Source organism: Zingiber officinale, chromosome 4A, assembly GCF_018446385.1.
Source record: "Zingiber officinale cultivar Zhangliang chromosome 4A, Zo_v1.1, whole genome shotgun sequence".
In the NCBI taxonomy this organism is placed as follows: domain Eukaryota; kingdom Viridiplantae; phylum Streptophyta; class Magnoliopsida; order Zingiberales; family Zingiberaceae; genus Zingiber; species Zingiber officinale.
Window position 1 is genome coordinate 149,296,768 of NC_055992.1, and position 24,435 is coordinate 149,321,202.

General features: G+C 36.5%; 1 protein-coding gene, 1 long non-coding RNA gene and 1 pseudogene across 2 annotated transcripts in view; all 3 read right to left on the reverse strand.

Moving 5' to 3' along the window:
- Window positions 1-582: 582 nt before the first annotated feature.
- On the reverse strand, window positions 583-3,934 carry LOC121972921 (annotated as a pseudogene).
- Window positions 3,935-11,276: 7,342 nt separating this feature from the next.
- Window positions 11,277-12,139, reverse strand: LOC121973779. Its single transcript, XR_006109759.1, has 3 exons — window positions 11,803-12,139; window positions 11,501-11,594; window positions 11,277-11,333 (listed from the first exon to the last, which is right to left on the reverse strand). It is a non-coding gene; the product is annotated as an uncharacterized LOC121973779 (long non-coding RNA).
- Window positions 12,140-20,632: 8,493 nt separating this feature from the next.
- The window catches only part of LOC121972922 (phospholipase A1 EG1, chloroplastic/mitochondrial-like), a 55,404-nt gene continuing 51,601 nt past the window's right edge, over window positions 20,633-24,435 (reverse strand). The window contains exons 2-4 of the mRNA XM_042524535.1: window positions 21,176-21,867; window positions 20,740-20,821; window positions 20,633-20,639 (exon numbers count right to left, since the gene is read on the reverse strand). Coding sequence (XP_042380469.1) covers window positions 20,633-20,639; window positions 20,740-20,821; window positions 21,176-21,867 — 781 coding nt within the window. The remainder of the gene's footprint in view (window positions 20,640-20,739; window positions 20,822-21,175; window positions 21,868-24,435) is intronic.

The window sequence follows — 24,435 nt, forward strand, 5'->3', positions numbered from 1 at the left end:
ATTTTAGGGACAATAGTCCCCAAAGGACACAACAAATCCTTAATTGGGATTATGGGATCCGATTCTTTTATCATGTTATATTTCGAACCATTGAATGGACCAATTCGAGAACAATTGGATGATGACAAAATTATCAAAGATTGGCATTCCTTATTTCGATTCAACAATGTACCAATAGTACCTTGATGTTGTGTAAGTAATTGAATACTAACCTTGCAGTAAAAAAGATTTATATTTGTACGATCTAATCCATTATCGGAAATCAATCCTGAACTTGCCCTATCATATCTTTTTCCGATATACGAAATGCTGGACTTTACTAACTCAATTCTCATGAAATTTCGAATCAGATCATTTCCCTTTACCTCAATAAAGGAAGCATGAATCTCTTTCGGAGAACCATTTTGTTCTAGATCCCAATTCAATATTAAATAAGTGCGAACTAATTGAATACTTGTGTGAAAAATTCCTCGAATTGACTTGCCATTTCCATAAAGGATATAATTGACAACTCTAAGTTGGACATTATCCTTTTCCCGCAAGAGATCTTGAGGAAAAAGTGTTGCTAAATTTTTGCCATCAGTTATTTCATATGTGACTACGGGTCGAACCAAAACAAAATACTTTTTCTTTGTGGGTGTGATCCGTTGGACATAGATCCAATTTTTCAATTTTTTTTATTCCTTAGAATTTTTTTTTGTTTTCGGTGGTATAAAAATGCCACTATGCCTAGATATCTTATCCGCCTCTCCAGGAAAATAAATATCTCTGGAAAATATTTTTAGTTCGATATTTTTTTTTCTCTCCAAGCGGACTAATCCGCCTACTCGACTTCTTGTATTTAAAGCGAGTTGTGTATCTACTCCAATGATACTATTGTTCTGGACCATTATCAATGAAGATCCAGGTAAAATATGCACTTCCTTGAGAATAAAAAAAAACGATCTACTTTCATTTGGTATTTCGGAATAAATTCTTTTGATCCTCTATACTCAATCAAATCCTCTTTTTTGATAATTGAATTGAACTCTACGGTCCCATATTTAGTAATTCCCGAATTATTTCTTCTGTATCGTGAATCATCAAAAAAAGCAAGAATACTATTTCTACGTAAAATACCCTGTTTTGGTATTTCAATTGAAATATCAAAACAAGGTATTAGTTCATTCTCTCGTTTTTGATGATATTGTAATGGGATGATGAATCTATTTCTTCATTTTTTCGCCAAGAAATAAGAATTCCCTTGGATAATAGAAGGATATATAATATTCCAATGACCATTATATATGGTTTGATCAGGTCTTATTGAATAGTCAAGAATTTTGTTATCTTTTTTATCAGAAGTATCTAACAATTTATATCTTATTCGACCGTTAGTCATTGATAGATCAGAAATATATCTTTCTTCGACAGAAAAAGCATGAGGATTCATTTGATCTTGATCCTTGTGGAGCGAAAAAGACACTATACTAGATCTGCACGAACCTCCTGCTAATATCCATAAATGACTTGTTTTTAATAATAGATGAACATTACCATATGTATATTTAGGTGCATGGTGTACATCAGTACTCCAGTGCATTTCTCCCTCTAATTCAGAATAAATATGTTTTCGTACCTTCTCTTTAAAATAAAAAGTGGGCGTTCCAGCACGAATTTCAGCAATTACTTGTTCTGATTCTACATATTGATTATTTTGAACTAAAATCAAACTCTTTAGTGGAATATTTACATTATGTAGAATATCCCGACTCTCAATAGTTACATACAAGTCCATAGAACATAGAAAAGTGGGATGCCCATGACGGGTACGTGTGGGATGAACCAAATTCTCATTCAATTTTATTTTTCCATTAGAAGGAGCTCGTACATACTCGACAGTACCACCTGTGAATACTCCACCAGTATGAAAAGTTCTTAATGTCAGTTGAGTCCCTGGTTCCCCAATTGATTGACCTGCAATAATACCTACAGCTTCTCCCAATTCGACCAGGTCACCATGAGTAGGACTCCGACCATAACATAATTAGCAGATCCAAGATGTATTCCTGCAAGTAAAGGGGGTTCTAATATATATTGGTTGTGCTCGAAAGGTTATGAATCGATTTATAAGTCCAATCCCAATATCTTGATTTCGAGTGGCAAGACATCGCAAACCAATATATATATCGTCTGCTAATACACGACCAATTAGTGTTTGGACAAAAAAATTTTCTGTCATACCATTTTGAGGGCTCACGGAAATACCTCGGATAGTACCACAATCTGTTCTACGTATAATAATGTGTTGAACTACTTCAACAAGTCTACGTGTGAGGTATCCAGCATCTGATGTTCGTACAGCAGTATCTACAACTCCTTTGCGAGCTCCATAGAAGGAAATTATATATTCTGTCAAAGAAAGTCCTTCACGTAAATTGCTTTGAATGGGTAAATCAATCATTTGTCCTTGGGGATCCGACATTAATCCTCTCATACCCACTAATTGATGTATCTGAGATGCATTTCCTCTAGCTCCCGAAAAGGACATTATATGTACTGGATTAGAAGGATCAGTCATACGAAAATTAGGATTCATTTCTTGTCTCAAATATTCACTTGTAGCATACCATATCTCAATGGATTGACGTAATTTTTCTACCGCGTGTACATTCCCATAATGATGGTGTTTCTCTAAAATAAAACTTTGTTGTTCGGCGTCTTGGACTAACCATCCCTTCTAAGGGATTGTTAAAAGATCATCAATTCCTAATGAAATAGATGTAGCAGTGGCGTGCTGGAAACCCAAAGTTTTTATTTGATCCAAGATATGTGATGTATATGCCATTCCGAAATGATTGATTAACCTGCTAATAAGTCGTTTCATAGCAGTTCCATTTATCACTTTATTGATATGACCTCCCCCGCATATGTTATAGATGAGTTTCCAGAATTATAAGCTTGATTTAACCTATTCAGTTGACTCTTTTTTTTCTCTCCTCAGTTGCCTAAAAATTGGAGAGCCTGGTCCAATTTTCATCGGTGATGCAAGGTGACTTTTTTCCCTTAGTCTTTGCATGATTAAGTACATGTCAGATGTGATCCCCATATTTTTTTCTTAAAAACTCTTTTTATTTCCATTTCTTCACTTGGTTCCCAATTGAATGCCCACTAGAATGGAAAAAAAATAATTGATTATATATTCACTTTAACTTCATATATAAATTGAAGGGGGTATACCTTAAAGTAATTCCACCAAAGTTCTCTGGTAGGTGCTAGAGTGCTTGTATATGTCATTGAAGTTCCTCCCCAATAGTTATTCACTATTCTATTAATATGGTAAATAACTTGTACAAAATTTGTAAATCTACCATAAAGTTAAAAATAAATATTATTAAATAATTAAAATAGTTGAAAAAAATAAAATATTAACATAGTACTTATGAATATCCCAGTAGGACTATAAGCTCTCAAGTGTATGTAATCTTAGTGGCTAAATTTCTTGCAGAAGGAACATGCTCCTATACTAGCGACAGTGAATGAGAAGGTGCTGGTGAAGGTGCATGGGAAGGCCCTGCACTTGAAAGGGGGTGTAGGTCCAGTGTAGGTGATGAAGCAGACTAGCTAAGAGTACTCCGTCTATGCCCACCACGTCGAGACTGTCAACCAAAATTGTTAGGATAAAGTAATTAAACTTACTATATTTATGAACAAATTAGAGAGTGCGTGAAACAATTTCATAGATATCACCTCTAATGACCTATAGAAAAAAATATAGTGCATTAACAGATATAATATATAAATTTAAGAATGAATCAGTATATAAATAACTAATTGAGCTATGAGTTTTGTAAATTTATAGATTAAAATTAAATTTACTCATAAATAAAACATTATCATATATGAAAATAGAATATCATATTTTTGTTATATTAAGATAATAAAACTTACCCATCATCATAAATCAAAGTCGTTGTCATCATCATCATCATCATTCTCATGAATTTCACTTGCATCCATGTTTATCTTTGTTGGGATCTCGTAACGTTGAAATAATATATTCCACGGTCTGAAATATGTTTGCAACTTCCTCTTGTTGATATGTATTATCTTCTCAATGTTCCTTAATTTTTTTCAGTACTTTCATTTTACAAATAGCCTACCAATCAATCTTATCACGTTTCAAGTTAGGATATGAAGAAAGAATACTTGAATCACTTATTGTGCCAACACAAATGATTCATAGTTCTTATACAATCTTTTATGATTTATTTCAACTAAATTATACCATGGGTGCACCTTCATCCCTCTAACAGAGTCAAACCAGGGACATATAATAAAATAACTCACATTTCTAGGATAGAGTATTTACCTCTATAATTTCTTCCAGCAAACCATAAAAATTATTTTTTACACCTCTATCATTGGATGACTGAATACATACCCCACTATTCATTATATCCTTCTTTATTCCATATTCTTGAGTATAAAAATTGAATCTATTTATGAAATATATTGGCTAAGTGCATATCAATGCTTTTGGAACCCATGACAGATGGAATAACAATTCTTGCTTAAAGTGAGTTTGAGTATTATGAATATAAAGTCAAATAAATATGTTTAAAAGTTTACATATGTGTAAACCAATAGATTGTCTACTTACATATGATTTGAACCATGGTGCAAATTCTTGGTAGAAGCAATCAAACTCTTGTGTCAATATTTCAGAATATAAGTTTTGGAAAATCCTACCATAAAAAAATTATAACACAAATAATTTATGACATAAGAAAAATATATATATATTAGATATTAATATATAATATAATTTGTCAATTTTTATGCATGAATAATGAAATATAGAAGATGAAAATTTTACCTTTCAAATGAATACATTCATCGAAAATGGACTGGACCTCCAACTTTGGCCTCATATAACAAGTGAACCAAAAGATGTTCTATAGAATAAAAATATAAGGGTGGAAAGATCTTTTCTAAATTACACATAATGATTGAAACGCCTCTATCTAACGTCTCTAAAGATGAATGATTCAAAACTGTTGAGCAAATACCATGTAAGAAAATACTTAACTCCGTAATGACGCCCTATACAAAATTTGGTAAGAGTTTCTTAAAAGCAATAGGAATGAGCCTTTCCATGAATATATAACAATTATGACTTTTCAAACCAATCAATTTGTATTCCTTTAAATTGACACATCTCCTAAGATTAGAAACATAATCATCTAAAAATCTCAATAATTTCAACCATTCACAAACAACACATCTATGATCCTTATTCAATGTATAAATTGCCTTTGACTTTGGTCCCCTACAACTTTAATTGATATCAAGAATGAGTCTTTTACAAAGGAGTCATATATCTCTTCTTACATTCATATTGTCTTTTATTTTTCAAGCAATATCCATTACTGTATTTATCAGATTATCAAAAATATTCTTTTCAATGTGCATTACATCGACATCATGCTGAATCAAATGACTCTTCCAATACGGTAAATCCTAAAATATGCTCCATTTAGTCTATTTATATGCACTTCCATATTCATATGTTGTGCCATGTGGGGTGGTAAAAATTATCTATGACAATCAAAATAACTCGACTCTTCTCATGTTTCAATCTGATTAACTTTGGTCTCTTTATATATATTGGGCATTCTAAGATCCCGACGATACTCCATCCCGATAGCATGCCATAAGCTAGAAAGTCATTTATGGTCCAAAGAAGAGTATCCTTCATACAAACATCTAATTAGTATGAACATTATATGTAGGAAACCTTTATTCCATAGTTGTTTCAACTCTGCAATTAGTGGATGCATATAAACATCTATTAACTTCTTCATATTTTGCGGGCCAGACACAACCAATGTTAAACACATATAAGGTGTTTTCATGCATATTCTAGGTGGAAGATTATACATAGTTAAGATAACTGGCCAACTAGAATAATTTCTTCCTGATTTGCCAAATAGAGCAAATCCATTAGCACAGAGACGTAATCTAATGCTTTGAGTCTCCTTCGCAAATTCAGAATATGTTTTTTCAAAATTCTTCCACATCTCTCCATCTAATGGATGGCATGTTAGTACCTCTTTTATTTGATGATTTGTTTGCCAAGTCATGTGTTCAACAGTAGCCTTTGATGCATAAAGCCTTTGTAACCTAGAAGTTAAAGGAAAATAAAATAACTGAGCGTGTGATTTACATCACTGTTGACTCCTTATGGTTCTCTTGTACCTAGATTGATTACAAAATTTACAAATATTTGTATCTTCATCATCTTCCCAATATAATAAACAACTATATTTGTAAACATCAGTTCTTTCCACCAAAAGACTTCATTCTTTCACAATCATTGGGCATTATGTGATCATGCGACAATATCTCTCCAATAATTTGAATAAAATCATTAAAATAATCTTGCGACACATTATGCTCTGTCTTGATAATCAACAGTCTTGTAGCGAGAGATAATTTAGTATGACTGTCACAACCATGCCACACAGGTTCATCTGCAGCACTCAACACTTCCTGAAATTAGAGATATACTTCATCAATACCTAGTACTTCGACCTCCTCCTACAGTGATGTATAAATATTTGTTCAATAGTTGGAGGACAACTAGAACTTGCACAACTCAGTTCGGGAATGAAATTCTGACCCGCTACACCAATTACCATCCTCTGATATGGATTTAATTGATTATAATAACTCTGATCCACACTAATTGAGACTTGTATGTTTCATCCATAATCCTCATTAGATATGATGGTTCAACATAACAATAGCAATTCGAGGTAAAACCAAATCTACAAAAAATATTCTTCAACTTTATCATATTATAAAAATTTATCATTATGACACTTTTTGCTCAAGCATCTTATCTTATCTCGATCCATAAACTCAACTTTACTGCAAGCAAATAATAAAAATTGTTCCAACCCAACTTTAAACTCAGCAGTTAAACCCCGACGTTCAAGTAAGTTCTTTTTATACATCCAACTCTATTTTTTCTATATTTTTTTTGTTGTTATCACATAATCCATATGGTAAAAATTTATCTACTAGTAAAGCAAGAGGATACAAAACATTCTAGAAAAATATATCATTAAAAATTCATTGCTAAATTCAGGCTAAAGATGAAGGTAAATCAATTATAATATTTAAATTGCCTAATAGTCTCCTGTATGTAAAAAGTTTTGAGTGCATCCAATCAACATGTGAACAAAAAGTAACGAGTATAGATATACCCAAAAAATGAGTGTCTCTAAATACACTCAGCTCACGCCAAAATGAGATCTGCACAACCAACATTGCACAGTCAACAATCAAATATAATGATGCACAAACAAGATATTAATCTATGTAAATCCGACCACAAGAAATAGATGTCCAAAATTGCAATACAGATTAATCCAACACTTATTTATCACAAAAAAAAATTTAAGGCCTTGACTAACCAAAGAAGTTCAAGGCCATGGCTCAGTGGTCGGCTAGCCAGAGTGATCGGCCAACCAGCTAGCCACAACGACTGACTAGCCAGCCATAGTGGCCGGCTACGTAGCCAGCTAACCACAACGGTCGGCCAGGCAGCCAGCCAGCCACAGCGGTCGGCCAGCCAGCCACAGCGGTCGGCCAGCCAGCCACAACGGTTGGCCTTAGCGTGGCTGGCCTCAACGCAGTCAACCTTGAGGGTGTGATAGCCATATCAGGTAGGTGAGGAGAGGGGAGGAAGCTTGTCGCCGCCCCTCTTTGAGCCCACGAATGTCGTTGTCGTTGGATTAGGGGAATTTTTTTTTGGGTGGGGGGGAGGGGGGGGCGTCGGGGGACTTGGGGGAGGGATTAGGTATATTTGGGGGGTGGGGGAATCAAGATAAGTTTTAAAGTTAGGGTTTTTGGCAAATTCGTTGAATAATTCATCACTAATTTGGCGATGAATTTTGGATTTATCGTCAAATTTAAACATCTTCGCTATGCCCAGGATCTCAAATTTGGTGATGAATTTAGGATTCATCACCAATTGACATATATAATTGATTAGCAAAATCGATTGGTAGACCTTATTCCAGATCATAGAATGACCCGAAATCGATTGGACAATTGATTAAGGCAAACCTATGACTTTTCCTGATAATATGCTTCATAATCGATTAGGTTAATTGATTAGCAAAATCGAATTAGCGACGAATCTAGGATTCATCGCCAAATTTGGCGACAAATCCTAGCTTTGTTGCCAATTTGGCGATGAATTTTTGACAAATTATGGATTCATCGCCAAATTTGAGACCCCGTGCCAATTTGCTTCATCTTTAAATTTAACGACGAATCTAGAATTTGTTGCCAATTTGGTGATGAATATAGTATTTGGTGATGAATACATTGGCGACTAGATTCGTTGTCAAATTGGCAACAAATTATATATTCGTCGCAAAATTGGTGATGAATCTAGAATTCATCACCAATCTGGTGACGGTTATATAATTCGTTGGTTGCCAATGGATGACGAATTTAGTGACAAATTTTTTTTAGCAACGAATTTTGTGATGAAATATATTTGTTGCTAATTTAGGGATAATTTTTTTTTGTCACAAATATTGTTGCTAATTTGCCACGATTACTTTGTTTGTCATAAAATTTGTTGTTAATTTATGACAAATTATTTTCTAGCTAAAATTTGTTGATAAATATGTGTTTTTTTTTTTTTTGTAGTGTTAGGAAAAAGGGAATTGCACCAACAATAGGACTTCATAATGTGATATCTTCATGTAGACTCCACTCCAAGTCAGATTCCTTCCAGTTCTAGTGATGATGGTGACGATGATAATGATGGTAGTGGTGGTGTCGGCAATGATTCTTCATGAATTTGTTGTGTATGAATGTTATTTGCCTTAGAATTAATGTTTTTGAACATTTGTTATCTGATTGAGTTTGTTCTCCCTTCATTTTTGTATTTTTAATTAGTACGATTAATTTATTTCTAAAAAGGTTGGTGAGGTCAACGAAGGTGGTGGAAATTGAAAATTCATACCGGAGGAAGTAGGTCTTTACATATGAAGTTTTATGATAGTTTATAAGATTTTCTTTCTTATTAAAAATAATATTTTCTTGTTTGTTTATTTTCTGATGTAGGAAAAAAAGAAGAATGGAAGGAAAAGGAAGTATCCATCGAGGTAGAAGAGGACAATGATTTATTTTTGTATCTTTCCATCCTTTTGAGACCGTTTGGTATGGGATATGTTCATTTGGATATGATGACTTATTAAACGTGGATAATGTTAGATTGGAATGTTTTTTTTTTGGATATGATGACTTGTATGCATATGACTTCTATGAATATGTTTGTTTTGATTTGTTTTGGTATGATTTCATTTTGGATATGTTTGTTTTGACTTGTATGAATATGACTTGTTTGGAATATTGAATATGATGTGTTGGAATGTTAAATTGTGTATATGATGTGTTGGAATGTTCAATTATGTATGTTATAAATGACGATTATTCATCTCTTCTGGCTAGCTCAAAATGGCAAAAGTTGGTGATTAATAATCGGTCATTAATGTGTCTAGCGATTAATGGTTGGGTTGTTTCATGTTGACTATTAAAATACTTGTTACATACTTTAAGGCAAGTATGAAAGCACTGGCAGAGAAATGATCTGTGTAGAAAAATATTGGCTAGGTTGCTTGGGCAATTTCTTGTCTTGATCGGTTCAACATTCGGTGTATGCAAGTCACCCTCATACATGAGTCAACTAGATTTAGTGCAATCCAGGACTTGGATTTGCACTTCCTGTCACGCCCCAGAGGAGTCTCTGTCCGAAGAAATTTCGGCAGCATCTCCCCTGTACGGCGGACAATATGAAACTTTTTACATATCACATATACATCAGCCACAGGCGGCTGGAATAATAACAAAAATAAAAACAAACACCACGCAGTTAATAAAGATATTCAGCCTCTGGCTGTCACAACCAAATCAATAACAATAGGACTCTGACTCAAAATCCACCCTACTCCACTACACTCGTAAAGCTCAAATCCAACGAACTCACCTCTTCTGCCGTCCAGGCAGGCACGTAGTAGAATGAAATCCAATATCATATCAAAAATCCATCAAAAGGTGTCACTCCATACAATATCCATAGGAAAAATCCAAAGACAATACTAAAACAAAGTCTGATATAGAAAAAGGTCAAAATAAAACAAATAACGAACTAGTAGAGAACTAGCTCTACGTGCATATGGGGGGCCAGCCAACCTCAACCTGAAAATATCAACAATGGAGGCGGGGTGAGTCCAACACTCAGCAGGTACAACTGATATGCATAATAAAACAAATAACAGATAACACTAATCATGGGTACAGTATCCTGAATACGAGAAGGAATAAATGCAACTGAAATGAAATCAGGAGATAACTGTACTAACCGGAATCAAGGTACAAAGGTAACAGGTCGTCAGACCGAAGAAAATCATAATCCTGTATGCATGTCAATCAAATGCATCCATACAAATGCAGCATATAAGTGCAACAATCACAAACAATAAAATGCAATAAATGCATATGGTGACCGTGCACTCGGACATCACTGCTCTTGACAGTGACGGAGTGGGAGTACTGTCCTCTGGCCCCAAATCATAAATGGGGAGCTCAATGCTCTCATCTCCGACAATGACGGGAGGATATCTCTGCCGGCTAATCATCCGACCAACGGAGCCAAACAAAGTCCACCATCTGCCGGCCTACTACTGCTACACTAAATGCCGTGAGCTAAACAAGCGGCGATCACGGCTACCACGCCGAGTCCTCGGACCAACGGAGCCAGACAGCAGAACACACACTGTCGATATACCACTAACCCATGGGTGGTGGTGGTGTGTGTAGTAACTGGCGATGGGCTCAACCATAGCGGAGCCAACAATCGCACAGCATGCAAACATGATGCATGACACTAAGCATGGCAATCTCATGAATAGCATAGCAAGATCCATACATAAATACAAGGTCTACCACAAGTCAATGTATCAAATGGAAGGTACACAAACAGATAGGGTATCATATAAAACCCTAGGTCCAGAACATGATGTATCACATGGTTGGGTCACTACCGGAAGCATGTATGGTCAGATAAATAACAACATGCAGTGTATAATAAATAAACAAATAACATGAAACAGATCATGTAGTGACCAACCGAATAAAATGGAAAACACAATTCTTGCTATATGTTAAACACTTTATTATGCATATCAAAAGACATAAGTCAAAGTACCCGCCTCCAATAAAGTGGTCCAATTCCGACTCCGAGATACTCGTCTCGCGTCAAAATCCTGTATCACCAATGTATATACATTTTTATTTAGCTAATATCCAAATGAAATAGCTAAATAAAAATCTTTAACACTAAAAACAGGGCAAACCCTAAATAACACATAATATAAACCTAATTTTATTACACATGTACAACTAATTACGAAATCCATTTTCTACACCTCACCTCAATTCACTGCCTCTTGTTGATCAACAACAAGGATCGTGGCTGCAGGACACAGGATGGCTGCTGGACTAAAAATACTCCACAACAAGACCCCCTGCTGGAAACTTCACTGTCAGAATTCAAGGAGAGGAGATTCACTGATTAACCAGACAACCAATCATCTAAAATTAGTGAATCGTTGAACTCCAAAGAAGGAATACCACTCACTGCTTCCTCTCAAATCTCGTGATCTTGATCCACATCAAGAGGATCAAGAACAGAGTGAAGACTACTGCCAAACAAACCTAACTCCAACAACTTACCTCCAAGATCGACTAGGGCACACAGCTGGAGGTTTGGGCAGAGACAGCGGCGTTGAGGTGTGAAACCGATGAAGAAGTCGGAGATTAGGGCACGGTTTCTGATTAGATGAGATGGTGCTTGGTCGGGGTGCTCTGCCGTGCGGAGAAAACCGAAGAAGAGAAGGAACCGCGGGTCAGCCAGGGCTAGGGCAGAGGATGGATCGCCGGCAATGGCTTGCTCTTGCCGGCGCTTGGGCAGGGCCGGAGAAGAAGAGAAGAGGCTCGGGAGAAGTAACCGCCGCCGGCGGTTAGGGCAAGGAGGAAGAAGGGAGACGGCGTCGGGCTCGGGTGTGAGGAGGGGGAAGAAACGAAGGTTTTAAAGAAATTAAAAAAAGAAAAAGAAAAAGGAAAAAGGAAAAGAAAAAATAAAACTTTTCCTTATTAAAACTGGGTAGCCTAAACAGGCTTTTCCGGACCCCGTTCTTATCCCCGTCAACTCGTCCGTACGAGCTCCGAAAAATTCCCGAAAAATGTCCAAAAATTCCGGAAAATCCCCTTATTAAAAATCGTCATTTTTCCGATATTTTACACTTCCTCTAGGCGCATGCATAAGAGAGAGCATCTCACATATTGACAATGTCTACTCTTGTAATTCAATATAAACCAATCCTGTTACTACGAAACTTTTGATGTGAGACTTGTTGGTGTAATCAACTCTAGTCAAGATTAACCAAACTCAAGTTGACTTGAGTTGAGTTTCGATATTTAATCAATAAGTTTAATGGTAGAGTAATATGCCAAGTGAAAGGAGAGTTTGTTGGGGCAAATGTCCTTGGGTTAAAGTTGACCAAGATTGATTTGGGTGTTGATGGTTAATGTTTGAGCGAAAAGTCAAGTACATCGACATTGACTGATAATTGATATGAGAGTTTAAATGGGTGATGGTTTATTGGACTTTGATGGTTGGAAGTCTAATAGGAAGTTGGCAAGGGTGATGCAGGAGTATTCGTTGGATAATTATTATTATTTTTTTAGTATTTATTCTTTTGGATTTTGTTTTTGGTATTCTAGGTATTTTTAGTAATTTCTCTTTTTGTATTTTTAGATTTTTAGTCTATTTAGATATTTTAAAATAATGAGTCTTTTTCCTTTCTGTTAGGATTTCTTTCCTTTATTTATAAGTTAGAAATTGTGGTCTCTATGTTAGGATTTTTTTTTCCATCTTAGGGTTTAGAGTCTATATAAATATGTGTTTAGCTATTTGAAGAATTATCCTTGATTATTAAATAAAATTTTATTTTTTCAAAAAAATCTAGAGAACAACGATCTCTTCGTGCCTTCTCCTCAAACCCCCTTCTCATCAGCCTGTAGGATAATCACTATTCTACTCCATGTCAAAGGGTGAAGTCTATATGAGTTATAGTTGATTGGATACTTGTTAATTAAAAGTCCAATAGAGTATTAGTAAGGGCGAAGTACAAGTGAGTTATAGAGGATCGAATACCTAACATAAGAAGCGAAATCCAAGTGGGTCATGGAGAACCAAATGTTTGACATGAGATGTGAAATCTAAGTGGATTAGGTTAACTAAATACTTGGCAGTGGTAAAGTCATAACATGTCAAGATTGACCAGATATTAGGTATGAGATGAGAAATCCTAGTAGGTTAAGGGTGGTCGAATGCTACACCATGATGAAGTTTCGATAGGTCAAGATGGATTAGATACTAGATAATGATGAAGCCCCTGTAAGTCAAGATTGATTGGATGTTAGAAAATGCTGAAGTTTCTGCCGGTTAAGGTTGATTGAACGTTAGATAATAGTGATATCCTAGTAGGTCAAGGTTGATTAGATGTTAGGTAAAAAAATCTAACAGATCAAAATTGACCGGATGTTAGGCAAAAGAAAATCCTAATATGTCAAGATTGATCAGATGTTAGACAATAAAAATCCTAATAAGTTGAGGTCAACTAGATACTAAGCAAAGTAAGAACTTAGCCTTGGTAATTCTAAATCAGATATATCAGTCGACTATTATGGAACAACAATTGGCTAATGAACCTCTAAATCATGAATTCAAGTTTTGAGGGGTTTTCGATGTGATCAATCGACTATTATGGTTCATTAGTCGACTGATGACACTGTTAGAGTAAATAAAATATCTGAAACTTGGTCGATCAACTTGATTAATCATCAGTCAATTGATGATATTATTGGAGCAAACTGAATGTCTAAAACTCAACTGATCAACTCGATTGATCGTCATTAGTCGATTGATAGAGAGAATTAGTTAAATGTTGTTCTTGATGCTGAGTTGGATGGAACTGTTGGATAAAGCAACATTCGATTTGACCAAAGCAATTGATTGATGAAAAATAGCAATCAACTCTTAGGTTGTTTCTAGCCATGACTTAGAAACCTATAAAAGAGAATTGTGGAGGATTTTAGACTCTAATTCTTAGGAATTTTGAAGGGAAAGTGATTCTAATATTCTAAATCTTCAGGAAGCAATCTAAAGCAATCAAACAACGAGCAAAGATCACCTGTGTAAATTATTATTTATATTGTATTTTATTTTCATCTTTATCTTTGTGTTGCTTGTACACACACAACTTCACAATTGATCTATTAAGTCTTTTGATCCTATTGAGATCAGGAAATGTGTTAATTCCTTAGGGCTTCAAAGCAGAGCACTCCTGACAGGTCGGATGCGAGCTAGATCGGCTCCTATCAGGTTGGCTCTTGTCCGGTCGATCTCTTATCAGGTCCAGCAATGCAAAGATCTCAGAGCATAGGGTGAGAAGATGTTTAGCTCCGACGAAGGTTATCAGCGACGACAAAAGCTCTAGAAAAACTTAAAACACCAAAAAGAATTAGAAGGGAGCCAAAGACACTTTAGCCAAAGACAAAAGCTCAAGTCAAGCCCATCAAAAAAAAGAAAAAGAAGATGAAAAGAAGCTAGTAGAGGAAAAAAATGTATTATGCATGTGCCTACACCCGTGAGTACGGGTAACTTTTTATATTGTCTTAGGAGAGCAGGGATAACTCTCACCGAGCACTCCACGCACTTCCCATGCCTCAGCCCACATCTTTGGATCGTGTCAGCACCACGTCTTGCACATCCGGCTACGTACTAAGAATGTGTTTGTGCCACGTCTCCCACTCATCCTCCCATTGGGCCGAGTCTCCCATCGAGCTTAGCTCAAGTCAAACTATAGTCGTGTGGCTCTATCTTTCGATCTGGTGACCCGATTCAAGCTCAACCATAAGTCAAGCTAACTTGAGTCGAGCTTGGTCATGAGTCAGACTAGTTTGACTTGAGCTCGGTCGTAAATTAAACCAACTCGGCTGTGGTCCTTGCCGTCTCCAGCACATCATCCATTAATTAAGTTTATTTTTAATCTCCTCAAGTAACACCCTTAAAATGTTTATCAAATATAAAAAATATATATACTATTAACCCTAATCACATTAGATAAACCAACCATACTAAATTATATCATCAGTGCTGTTCCCATATTATATTACATATAAGGTGTCACCTGATCGCATATTAACTTTGGAAGGTTTTTATCAAAGTTTTTTCTTCATAGGAAAATAACAGGGAATATAATGATTTTCTTATGAGTTTGACTAGATTGTGAATTAGTATTCAAGGTTAGGGCATCTTTAATGCAAATTTTTTAAAAAGATTTATAAAATTAAAATGTTGAATAAAAAAGTTTAAATTATTATGGACTTTGATATTTTTAATGTAAGAATAGTAGTAAAAATTAAAGTTATTTTTTAAAAAAAAAATATCAAACTTTAGGATTTAAGATTTAGGATTAATAATTAATTAATAATAGGATATGATTTTTATAGGGAGAATTTTTTTTATTGTAAAAAGATTAGTAAACTTTTATGTTTTTTTAATGTAGGAAAATTTAAAAAAAATATTTAGGGCTATTGGAGATGTCCTTTTTCTCTTTATAGTAACCCGTCAATCCGTCCCAGAGATGTTTATCTCCTATCCACGTCATGGTGGCCCAGATCTATTTTTCGTTACAAAAATAGAATCAAAATCTGTCTATTTCGTGAAACCTAAGTTATTGAACGTTTTTATTTAATTTCAATTAATGCGGCTAACCAATCACAAACCCGTCTTTAACACCGACCACACATTTCCACTTCATAAACTAATTAAAAACAAAATACCAAAGAAATATAAATCATTTTGTTACACATGCAAACTTCTATAGCGAATTTTCCATTGGCATGGGACTCTGATATAATGGTAGGTGATTCAAATTATCATTTAAATATTTATACTTCGATTTTTAACTATAATAAATTTATAAAAAAAAAAATTTTAAATAGGATATTTAGTTAAAGGATATTGGACTTCTTAACTATTTGATGCAAATATTTCTCGATTTATTTTGATGACTAATAATAAAATTTAATTGATCATCTAGGGTTAATTAACGAGGTTAATTGAATTATATTTTTTTAATAAATTTTCCATTACTCATTCCTACTTTTCTTTGTTTTTTTTAAATATTGTATTTATGATCTATATATATATAGATTATAAATTCTACTTTTGTGAATTGGTACAGGCATAAATTTCATATAAATTATGAAGTTTCCAAAGAAAAGAAGGCGAGCCTTCACTGTCGTTCTATTTATACATGATAATTGACCAAAAGATCCATTTAAAATTGTAAACTTTCTAAAAGCATATTTGATTTTTAAATTCTTTAAAGGGCACACTTATATCCTTGTCGTACTGTATTTAAATAACATCACGGGGTGTTGAATTTTAAAGAACTAGTGGTGCTACATTTTAATAACAATAGTAGTGGTGATTTTTAAAAATTAATATCATGATGGTATTATTTTTAGAGTTTATGTCATATTAAAGTGGTGTTGATTTTCAAAATATAATAATATTATAATAATGTTATTTTTACAATGCCAAGTGTTAGTTTTTAATCGGACGGGACAGATAAAATAAAAAATAAATGTGTCCTTTAAAAAATTCGAAAGTTAAGTTTATTTTTTAAAAATTTCACAGCTTTACTTTACGTGCTGTTTGGTAGATTCTATTTACTATCATTGTTAATTTTTAGAGCAGCAATAATTAGGCTTTGAAAGTCATCAATTCACACATCCATTATTGTTGTATATCGAGAGTTTAAATGTTAATTTTTAGCCAATAGTTAATAGTTCCTATACGGATGATGATAGGTTAGCTTGGAGAGTGAAGGAAGGGTGTAGGTCGAAAAAAATAGAAAAAATATATAGTCGATCGAATGAGGGTCGAGCGAGTACTCATGTATTTATGTATGTTCGATCGGATAAAGTCCGTTCGAATATAAAGATATTTAGTCTTAGATATGATTTTTAATATATTACCAGCCGACCGAATACCGAACGAGCATCCACGTACTCATATATACTCGACCGGGCAAAGCTCGCCCGAGCATAAAAGCATTTAGTCTTATGTATGACTTCTAGTATATTACCGACCGACCGAATGCCGAGTTAGCACCCACGTGTTCATATATGCTCGGTCGGGCAAAACCCACCCGAGCATAAAGACACTTAGCCTTATATATGATTCTAAGCATGTTACCGGCCAACCGAAGGCCGAGCGAGCATCCACGTTCTCATATATGCTCGGTCGGACAAAGCCCACTCGAGCATATAGGCATTTAGCCTTAGTGATTTTCAACATATTATCGGCAGACCGAACGTCGATCAAGCGCCCCTGTGCTTATATATGCTCGACTCGACAAAGTCCGCCCGAGCATAAAGGCACTTAGCCTTATATATGGTTATTAGCATATTATCGGTCGATCGAAGGCCGAGCGAGCATCCACATGCTCATATATGCTCGGCTGGGCAAAGCTCGTCTGAGCATAAAGGTACTTAGCCTTATATATAGTTCTCAACATATTATCGGCCGGCCGAAGGTCGAGCGAGCATTCCTATGCTCATAACACACCTGATCAGGCAAAACCAGCTCGAGCATAAAGGCACTTAGCCTTATATATGGTTCTTAGCATATTACCGGTCGATCGCAAGCCGAGCGAGCATCCTTATTCTCATAACACACTCAATCGGGCAAAGCCCGCTCGAGCATAAAGACACTTAACCTTATATATGATTCTAAGCATGTTACCGGCCAACCGAAACAAAATTATCAAGGAAGAAGTGGATAAACTACTAGAAGTTGGATATATTCGGAAAGTACAATTTCGAAGCTGGTTGGCTAATATGATCTTGGTTTCTAAGCCCAGTAATAAATGACGAGTATGTATTGATTTCAGGGATCTCAACAAGGTTTGTCTAAAAGATTATTATCCTCTGCCTTGTATAGATCAAGTGGTAGATTTTATAGCTGGATATGAATTCATCAGTATGTTGGACGCATATCAAGGGTATCACCAAATTCCACTCACTAAGGCAGATCAAGTAGGTTAGCTTTATAACTGCTGAGGGTATTTATTGTTACAATGTTATGCCTTTTGGTTTAAAGAATGCAAGAGCTACTTATCAGCGGCTTATAAACAAGGTCTTTCAGAAGCAGATTGGAAGGAACATGGAAGTTTATGTGAATGATATTCTTATTAAATCTATACGGGCTTCTAGTTTATGTGTTGATATTGAAAAAACTTATAGGACCCTGAGAAGGTATGGACTCAAGCTCAATCCCAACAAGTGTTTATTTGGGGCCAAGAGTGGAAAGTTCCTTGGATACATGGTGACCAAGTGGGGAATAGAAGTCAACCCAAACAAAGTAAAAGCATGACAAGATATGGCTAGCCCAAAGAACTTAAAGGAGGCCCAAAGATTGACAGGAAGGATAATCGCCTTGTCTCGTTTCATCTCTCGATCGGCCAATCAGAGTCTTCCCTTCTTCAAGGTACTCCGACGGGCAACTAAGTTCTAATGGGATGAGGATTGCAGCAAGGCGTTTGAGGAGCTAAAGGAATATTTGTCTACTCTCCATGTATTAACTAAATCAGTAGTAGGAGAGACTTTGTGGGTGTACTTATTAATCAACGATCATGATGTTGGCTCTGTATTAGTAAGGCAGGAAGAAAAAGAACAGTTACTTGTGTATTTTTTGAGTTATTTATTAAAAGGAGCAGAGTGTCGATACACAACACTCGAGAAGTTAGCTTATGGATTGATCTTAGCAGCTCAGATATTACATCCTTATTTTCTGTCACACCCAATTGTAGTATTGACTAATAGCACTCTCGGTCGGGTACTTGTTAACCTAGAAGCGTCCAGGAGATTGATTAAGTGGACAACCGAGCTTAGTGAATATGATATACAATATCATCCTCGGGCGGTCATCAAAGCTCAAGCTTTGGCGGATTTCATAACAGAAATACCAAGTCCAGAAATAGAGAAAACCTGGATCATCTATGTGGATGGATCCTTTACTCGACAAGGCGGTGGAATTGGGATTCTTCTTATATCTCCTAGGGAAGATCGAATACAATTATCTGTTAGATTGAATTATAGAGCAACCAACAATGAGACCGAATATGAAGCATTGATAGCAGGCTTGCAGGCTGCTAAGCATGTAGGAGTTGCTCGTGTGGTAATTCATTCTCATTCTCAATTGATAGCACAACAATTGATAGACAACTTTGGAATTAGCAATGGAAGACTCAAGCTATATGTAGAGGCATTTGACAAATTGAAACCTGAATTTCATGAAGTGTAAAAAAAAATCCCCCCAACAGACAATCAAGTAGTAGATGAATTAGCTAAATTAGCTTCTACTATTATACCTTGGAATTTAGATAAACCAGTGGAGCAAACATTATTAGTATCTTGTGTTAAGCAACAGGCTAATCTAGAAATTTAGAGTGATTGGAGAATACTTATTATTCTATTTTTAAGACAAGGAATTCTAACCACTGATGTAGAATAAGATAGGGTATTCAAGAAGAGGGCAAGTCAATACACTATGATTGGAGATCATTTATATAAAAGGGTCTTCTCTAGTCCTCTACTCAAATGTGTTGGATCAAATGACATACAGTATATCCTACAAGAAGTACATCAATGTTCTTGTAGCAACCATATAGTGGGTCGATCTCTTGCTAGAAAGATATTATTAGCTTGATATTTTTGGCCTACTTTACAAGCAGATGCGGCTCAACTAGTGAGAACCTGTTTATCTTGTCAGAAACATCAAAATATTCCTCATTATCCTACTGAATTATTGAAAACTTCTATAGTATCTTGTCCTTTTGATCAATGGGGCATGGGTATAGTTGGGTCTTTTCCTCTTGCACCTGCTCAGAGGAGGTTTTTATTAGTAGTTGTTGATTATTTTTCTAAATGGGTAGAAACAGAACCATTGGCCAGAATTACTGAACATGCAGTTATTAAATTTCTATGGCAGCATATTGTTTGTAGATTTGGTATTTCACACAAAATAATTTCTGATAATGGAAGACAATTTCAAGGTATGAAAAATAAAAAATGGTGTTTTGATTATGGCATCACACAAGCTTTTACCTCTATGACATATCCACAGAGTAATGGACAAGCCGAAGTAACCAATAGAGAAATTATCAGAGGACTCAAAATCAAATTAGATAATGTTAGTGGTAGATGGGTAGATAAATTACCTAGTGTATTGTGGGCTTATCGTACTACTCCTCGAGAAGCCACAGAAATCACTCCTTTTCACCTAGTAGATGGGGTGAAGCGGTGATTCCAATTGAAGTCGGAGTAGAATCTGATCGAAGAAGGCTTTATGATGACAGTAATACAGATCGACGCTCCATGGAACTTGACTTAATAGAGGAAGCACGGGACAAAGCGGCAACCTGGCTTATTTCCTATTGGTAAAGAATGAGATAGAATTATAACAAAAGAGTTATTCCAAGGTTCTTCTGTGTTGACTGACCAAGTCGTCCGAAGTCCCCGGATCAACAGTACCTGTATCCAATGACCGGGTTGCCCCGGTCCCTGGCGACCAGATGCTCGAGGCGGGTCCCACAAATGTATAAGTACTCGAACACTGATGACAGAATAGTGAAATAAATACAAGAAAGGTACTATGACGTACCCTGGCCCCGGGTGGTGCCCTCGAATGGATGGATGAGCTGGTTGCGACGTTGATCGAGTCGCTGCGGTCGTGAAGAGCAGATAGATGCCCGGCAGATGAGTAGCTAGCTCCGGTGGCTCAAAGCTGGGCGCGATATGGATCCACAAGGCGACAGACAGTCCAACTACAACCTTGGATCGCGGGCCAGCATGCAACAGCGACACGAAGGTCGAACACTCCATCGGCTCGTAGGCCGGGATACAATAGCGGCACGAAGGCCGAACACACTCTCGGGTCGCAGGCCGGAACATAGGCATAGTACGATACCTGAACCCTCGGACAGCGACGGCTCAGCGAGCGACGACGGCGCCCGCTCGGTACGACTGTAGTAGTCGCTGAAGGTGTCGTCAGCGGCTGGAGGTGGCATCGGATGCTGGAGTCGGTGGAGGCGGCAACAGCCGCTGTAGGTGGTGATGACAGTCGCTGGAGGCGGCGATGACAGCCGCTGGAGGTGGCTGTAATGGCGGTGGCGGCAGTGGTCGTTGTAGATGGCGATGACAGTCGTTGGGAGGGGCGGCGACAACTCCTGTAGGCAGCGGCGACAACTGTTGGACCCTGTGAGCAGCAAGTCGACCCCTGTGGCCGCGTGAGGAGAAGGAGAGCTTCCTCCTCTCTGCTCGTGGTGGCTGCGGCGAGAGGAGGAGAAGTAGGGGCGGTGGTCCGGTCCTTTGGCGGCGGCGGCCGTCGAGAGGGCCGGAGGCAGTGCTGTCCACGGGAAGAGAGGGAGGGCGTCAGCATCGTCGACGCGAAGAAGGACCGACGATAGACAGGGCCTCAAGAAGAGGAGAAGGAATAGGCAAGATGCTTGGCCGGCGGCCTCGCGAAGGTGGCGGCGAGAGAGGAACGCTCCACCTCCTTCCTCTCTACGGCGGTGGCGAAACCCCAACTCCCTCTCTGTACTGGGTTGCGGCGGAGACAAACACGAACCCGACCCCCCTTTCAAAGTGAACAGTGCTCTCCTTTTAAAACAAAAACCTAATTTGATCCCAAATGTCCAAAATACCCTCCTCTTTCCTCCAAATTTCTCCTCTGCCCCTTAATCACATCCGCATCAATATATAAGCAAGGTATTTGACTTATATCCAGAGATCATCAGAAAATGTTCATTCAACATTATATCACTCAAAAAAATTGATTATGAGGTATACTTCCTTCAAGTATAATTTCTTGAAGGAATTTCTCTATATCTGGTGAGTATATCGAAAAAGTTCGTTTATATAAATCTGGGTGGTTCTGAAGACAGGGAAATCACACAAGAAGACAGATAATTACGAGTTTTCATTAACATTTTATAAACAATAGGTAGTATACGGTGGTTATGAAATTATGAAAAATTATAGATACAAGATCCCAAATTTACTCAAATTTACTTAGGAGGTCTTTTGGAAGTTCCTGGTTAAGTCGTTGGCGATCTATAAATAAGGGAGGAGGATCTTCATATAGGCAACCCCTTCTCTTAGTTGTTGGATTACTCCTTCAACAGAGTGGGTGAGAGTTCCTACAATGCGCTTAGCATGCTCCTTACTAAACTCGGGAGAATCTAAATAAGATCTGCGCCTGCTTTGCCAGCGCTCTTCCTCGCCTGCCTTATATGCTTGAAGCTCAGATTGAAGGTTATCCTTTTCCCCTTTAAAGTAGCTTTCTCTGCTTTAGCTTCTGCTAGTTCTTTTAAAAATGAGCTTATTTGCAAATCTTGGGCTCGCAATATTTCTTGTTGTTGAAACAAGGCAAAGTCTTTAGAAACCAACTCTGGGGATAACTCAGGAGACCCCGAACCATGTAATTGTTGCAGCTGGTTTAGTAGAGTAGTTTTGTGAGCAACATCCAAGAGAGTTTTATCTTTTAGGGCCTTTTCAACATTAAGCATAGAATTAAGCCTTTGTAATTGTAGCTTTAAGTTTTTCTTTTCTTCCTCTCAAGATTGTAGCAGTTGGCGGTTGTCCTGTAAAGTCTTTTCTAAACTAGTAGTAAACTCAGTCTGTGACTTCACCTTGTCCCGTAGCTGAATAAGTTCGTTGTTAGAGAGATTGGAAACAGCTTGCAATTCCTCCACTTTGTTTTTTAAAGTTTGTTAGTTCTCTCCAAATCTACAATCACCTTACCCAAATGTAGGCTTGAAGCATAGAGCTAGATAAAAAAATAACATAGTTATACTTGATAGTTACGAAATAAGGAAGTTAAAATTAACAACTTAGTGCAGTAGCTTGACGACTGTGGTCGTCGATACGTTCGGATAAGGTGCTTCTTTTCATATGTGTCTGAGATTGTAACCATGATTCACCTAGTGACCCCTTTAGTTGAAGTAGCCCATATGAGGCAAGGGTAGAAGTTTGACCAAGCTAGGAAGGTAGTCCATGGGCTTGTTTGAAGAGGATGAAGGAGCTGGTAGAGGCTGTAAATGGTGAAGAAGAAGAAGAAGAAGGAAATTTAGAAGCCTGTGAAGATAGGTCAGGGGATAAGAGGCTTGCTAATGAAGGATCTTGTTTAGTAAGTGTTATAATAAGTCCAGAGGTAATTGATCTCCTGTAAAGAGTTCTCTTGGCACGGGGCTTGGTAGAAGAAGAAGGTAAAGTCGGAAGAATGAGCAATGGATCCATAGGAGCAGTTGGTACCTTCTCAGGTAAAAGAATAGCTGAATGAATAATAAGAGACATAGGAATAAGAAGTCCTGGTCTCATCACAGTTAATGCAAAATCAGAATGAATATTTGTAGGAGAAGTGAGTTCTTTACCTCTAGAGTGGGAGATTTCAGAAGGAATAATGAGGACTTATTTAAAAGTAGCTATGGTAGCTGAAAGTGGATAGGGGATGAGGTACGAGATTTTTTACGCTTCATAACGAATTGACCCCTTGATCCGATGAACTGGGTTATTCTAGGGTCGTCCAATTAAAGATAATAAATCAAAGAAAAAAGAGATGACTAAGATGACGATCCTTAATAATTCTTCGTCCATTTTAATTAAAACTGTCCTCAGATCAGTATTCCCAGATCTATTTTTCGTTAGAAAAATAGAAACAGAATCCGTCTATTTCGTGACAGTAATAGAAACCAAATTTATTGAACGTTTTTATTTAATTTCAATTAATTCGGCTAACCAATCACAACCCCATCTTTAACACCGACCACACATTTCCACTTCATAAACTAATTAAAAACAAAATACCAAAGAAATATAAAGCATTTTGTTACCCATGCAAACTTCTATAGCGAATTTTGTTAGCCAATGGAAAATTCGCTATATGTGTATATTTGCCACATATAGCGAATTTTCCATTGGCATGGGGCTATGATATAATGGTAGCTGATTTAAATTATCATATAAATATTTATACTTCGATTTTTAACTATGATAAATTTATAAAAAAAATTTCTTTAAATAGGATACGTAGTTAAAAGATATTGGACTCATTCCTACTTTTCTTTGTTTTTTTTTTTAAAAAAATATTGTATTTATGATCTATATATATATATTATAAATTCTACTTTTGTGAATTGGTACAGGCATAAATTTCATATAAATTATGAA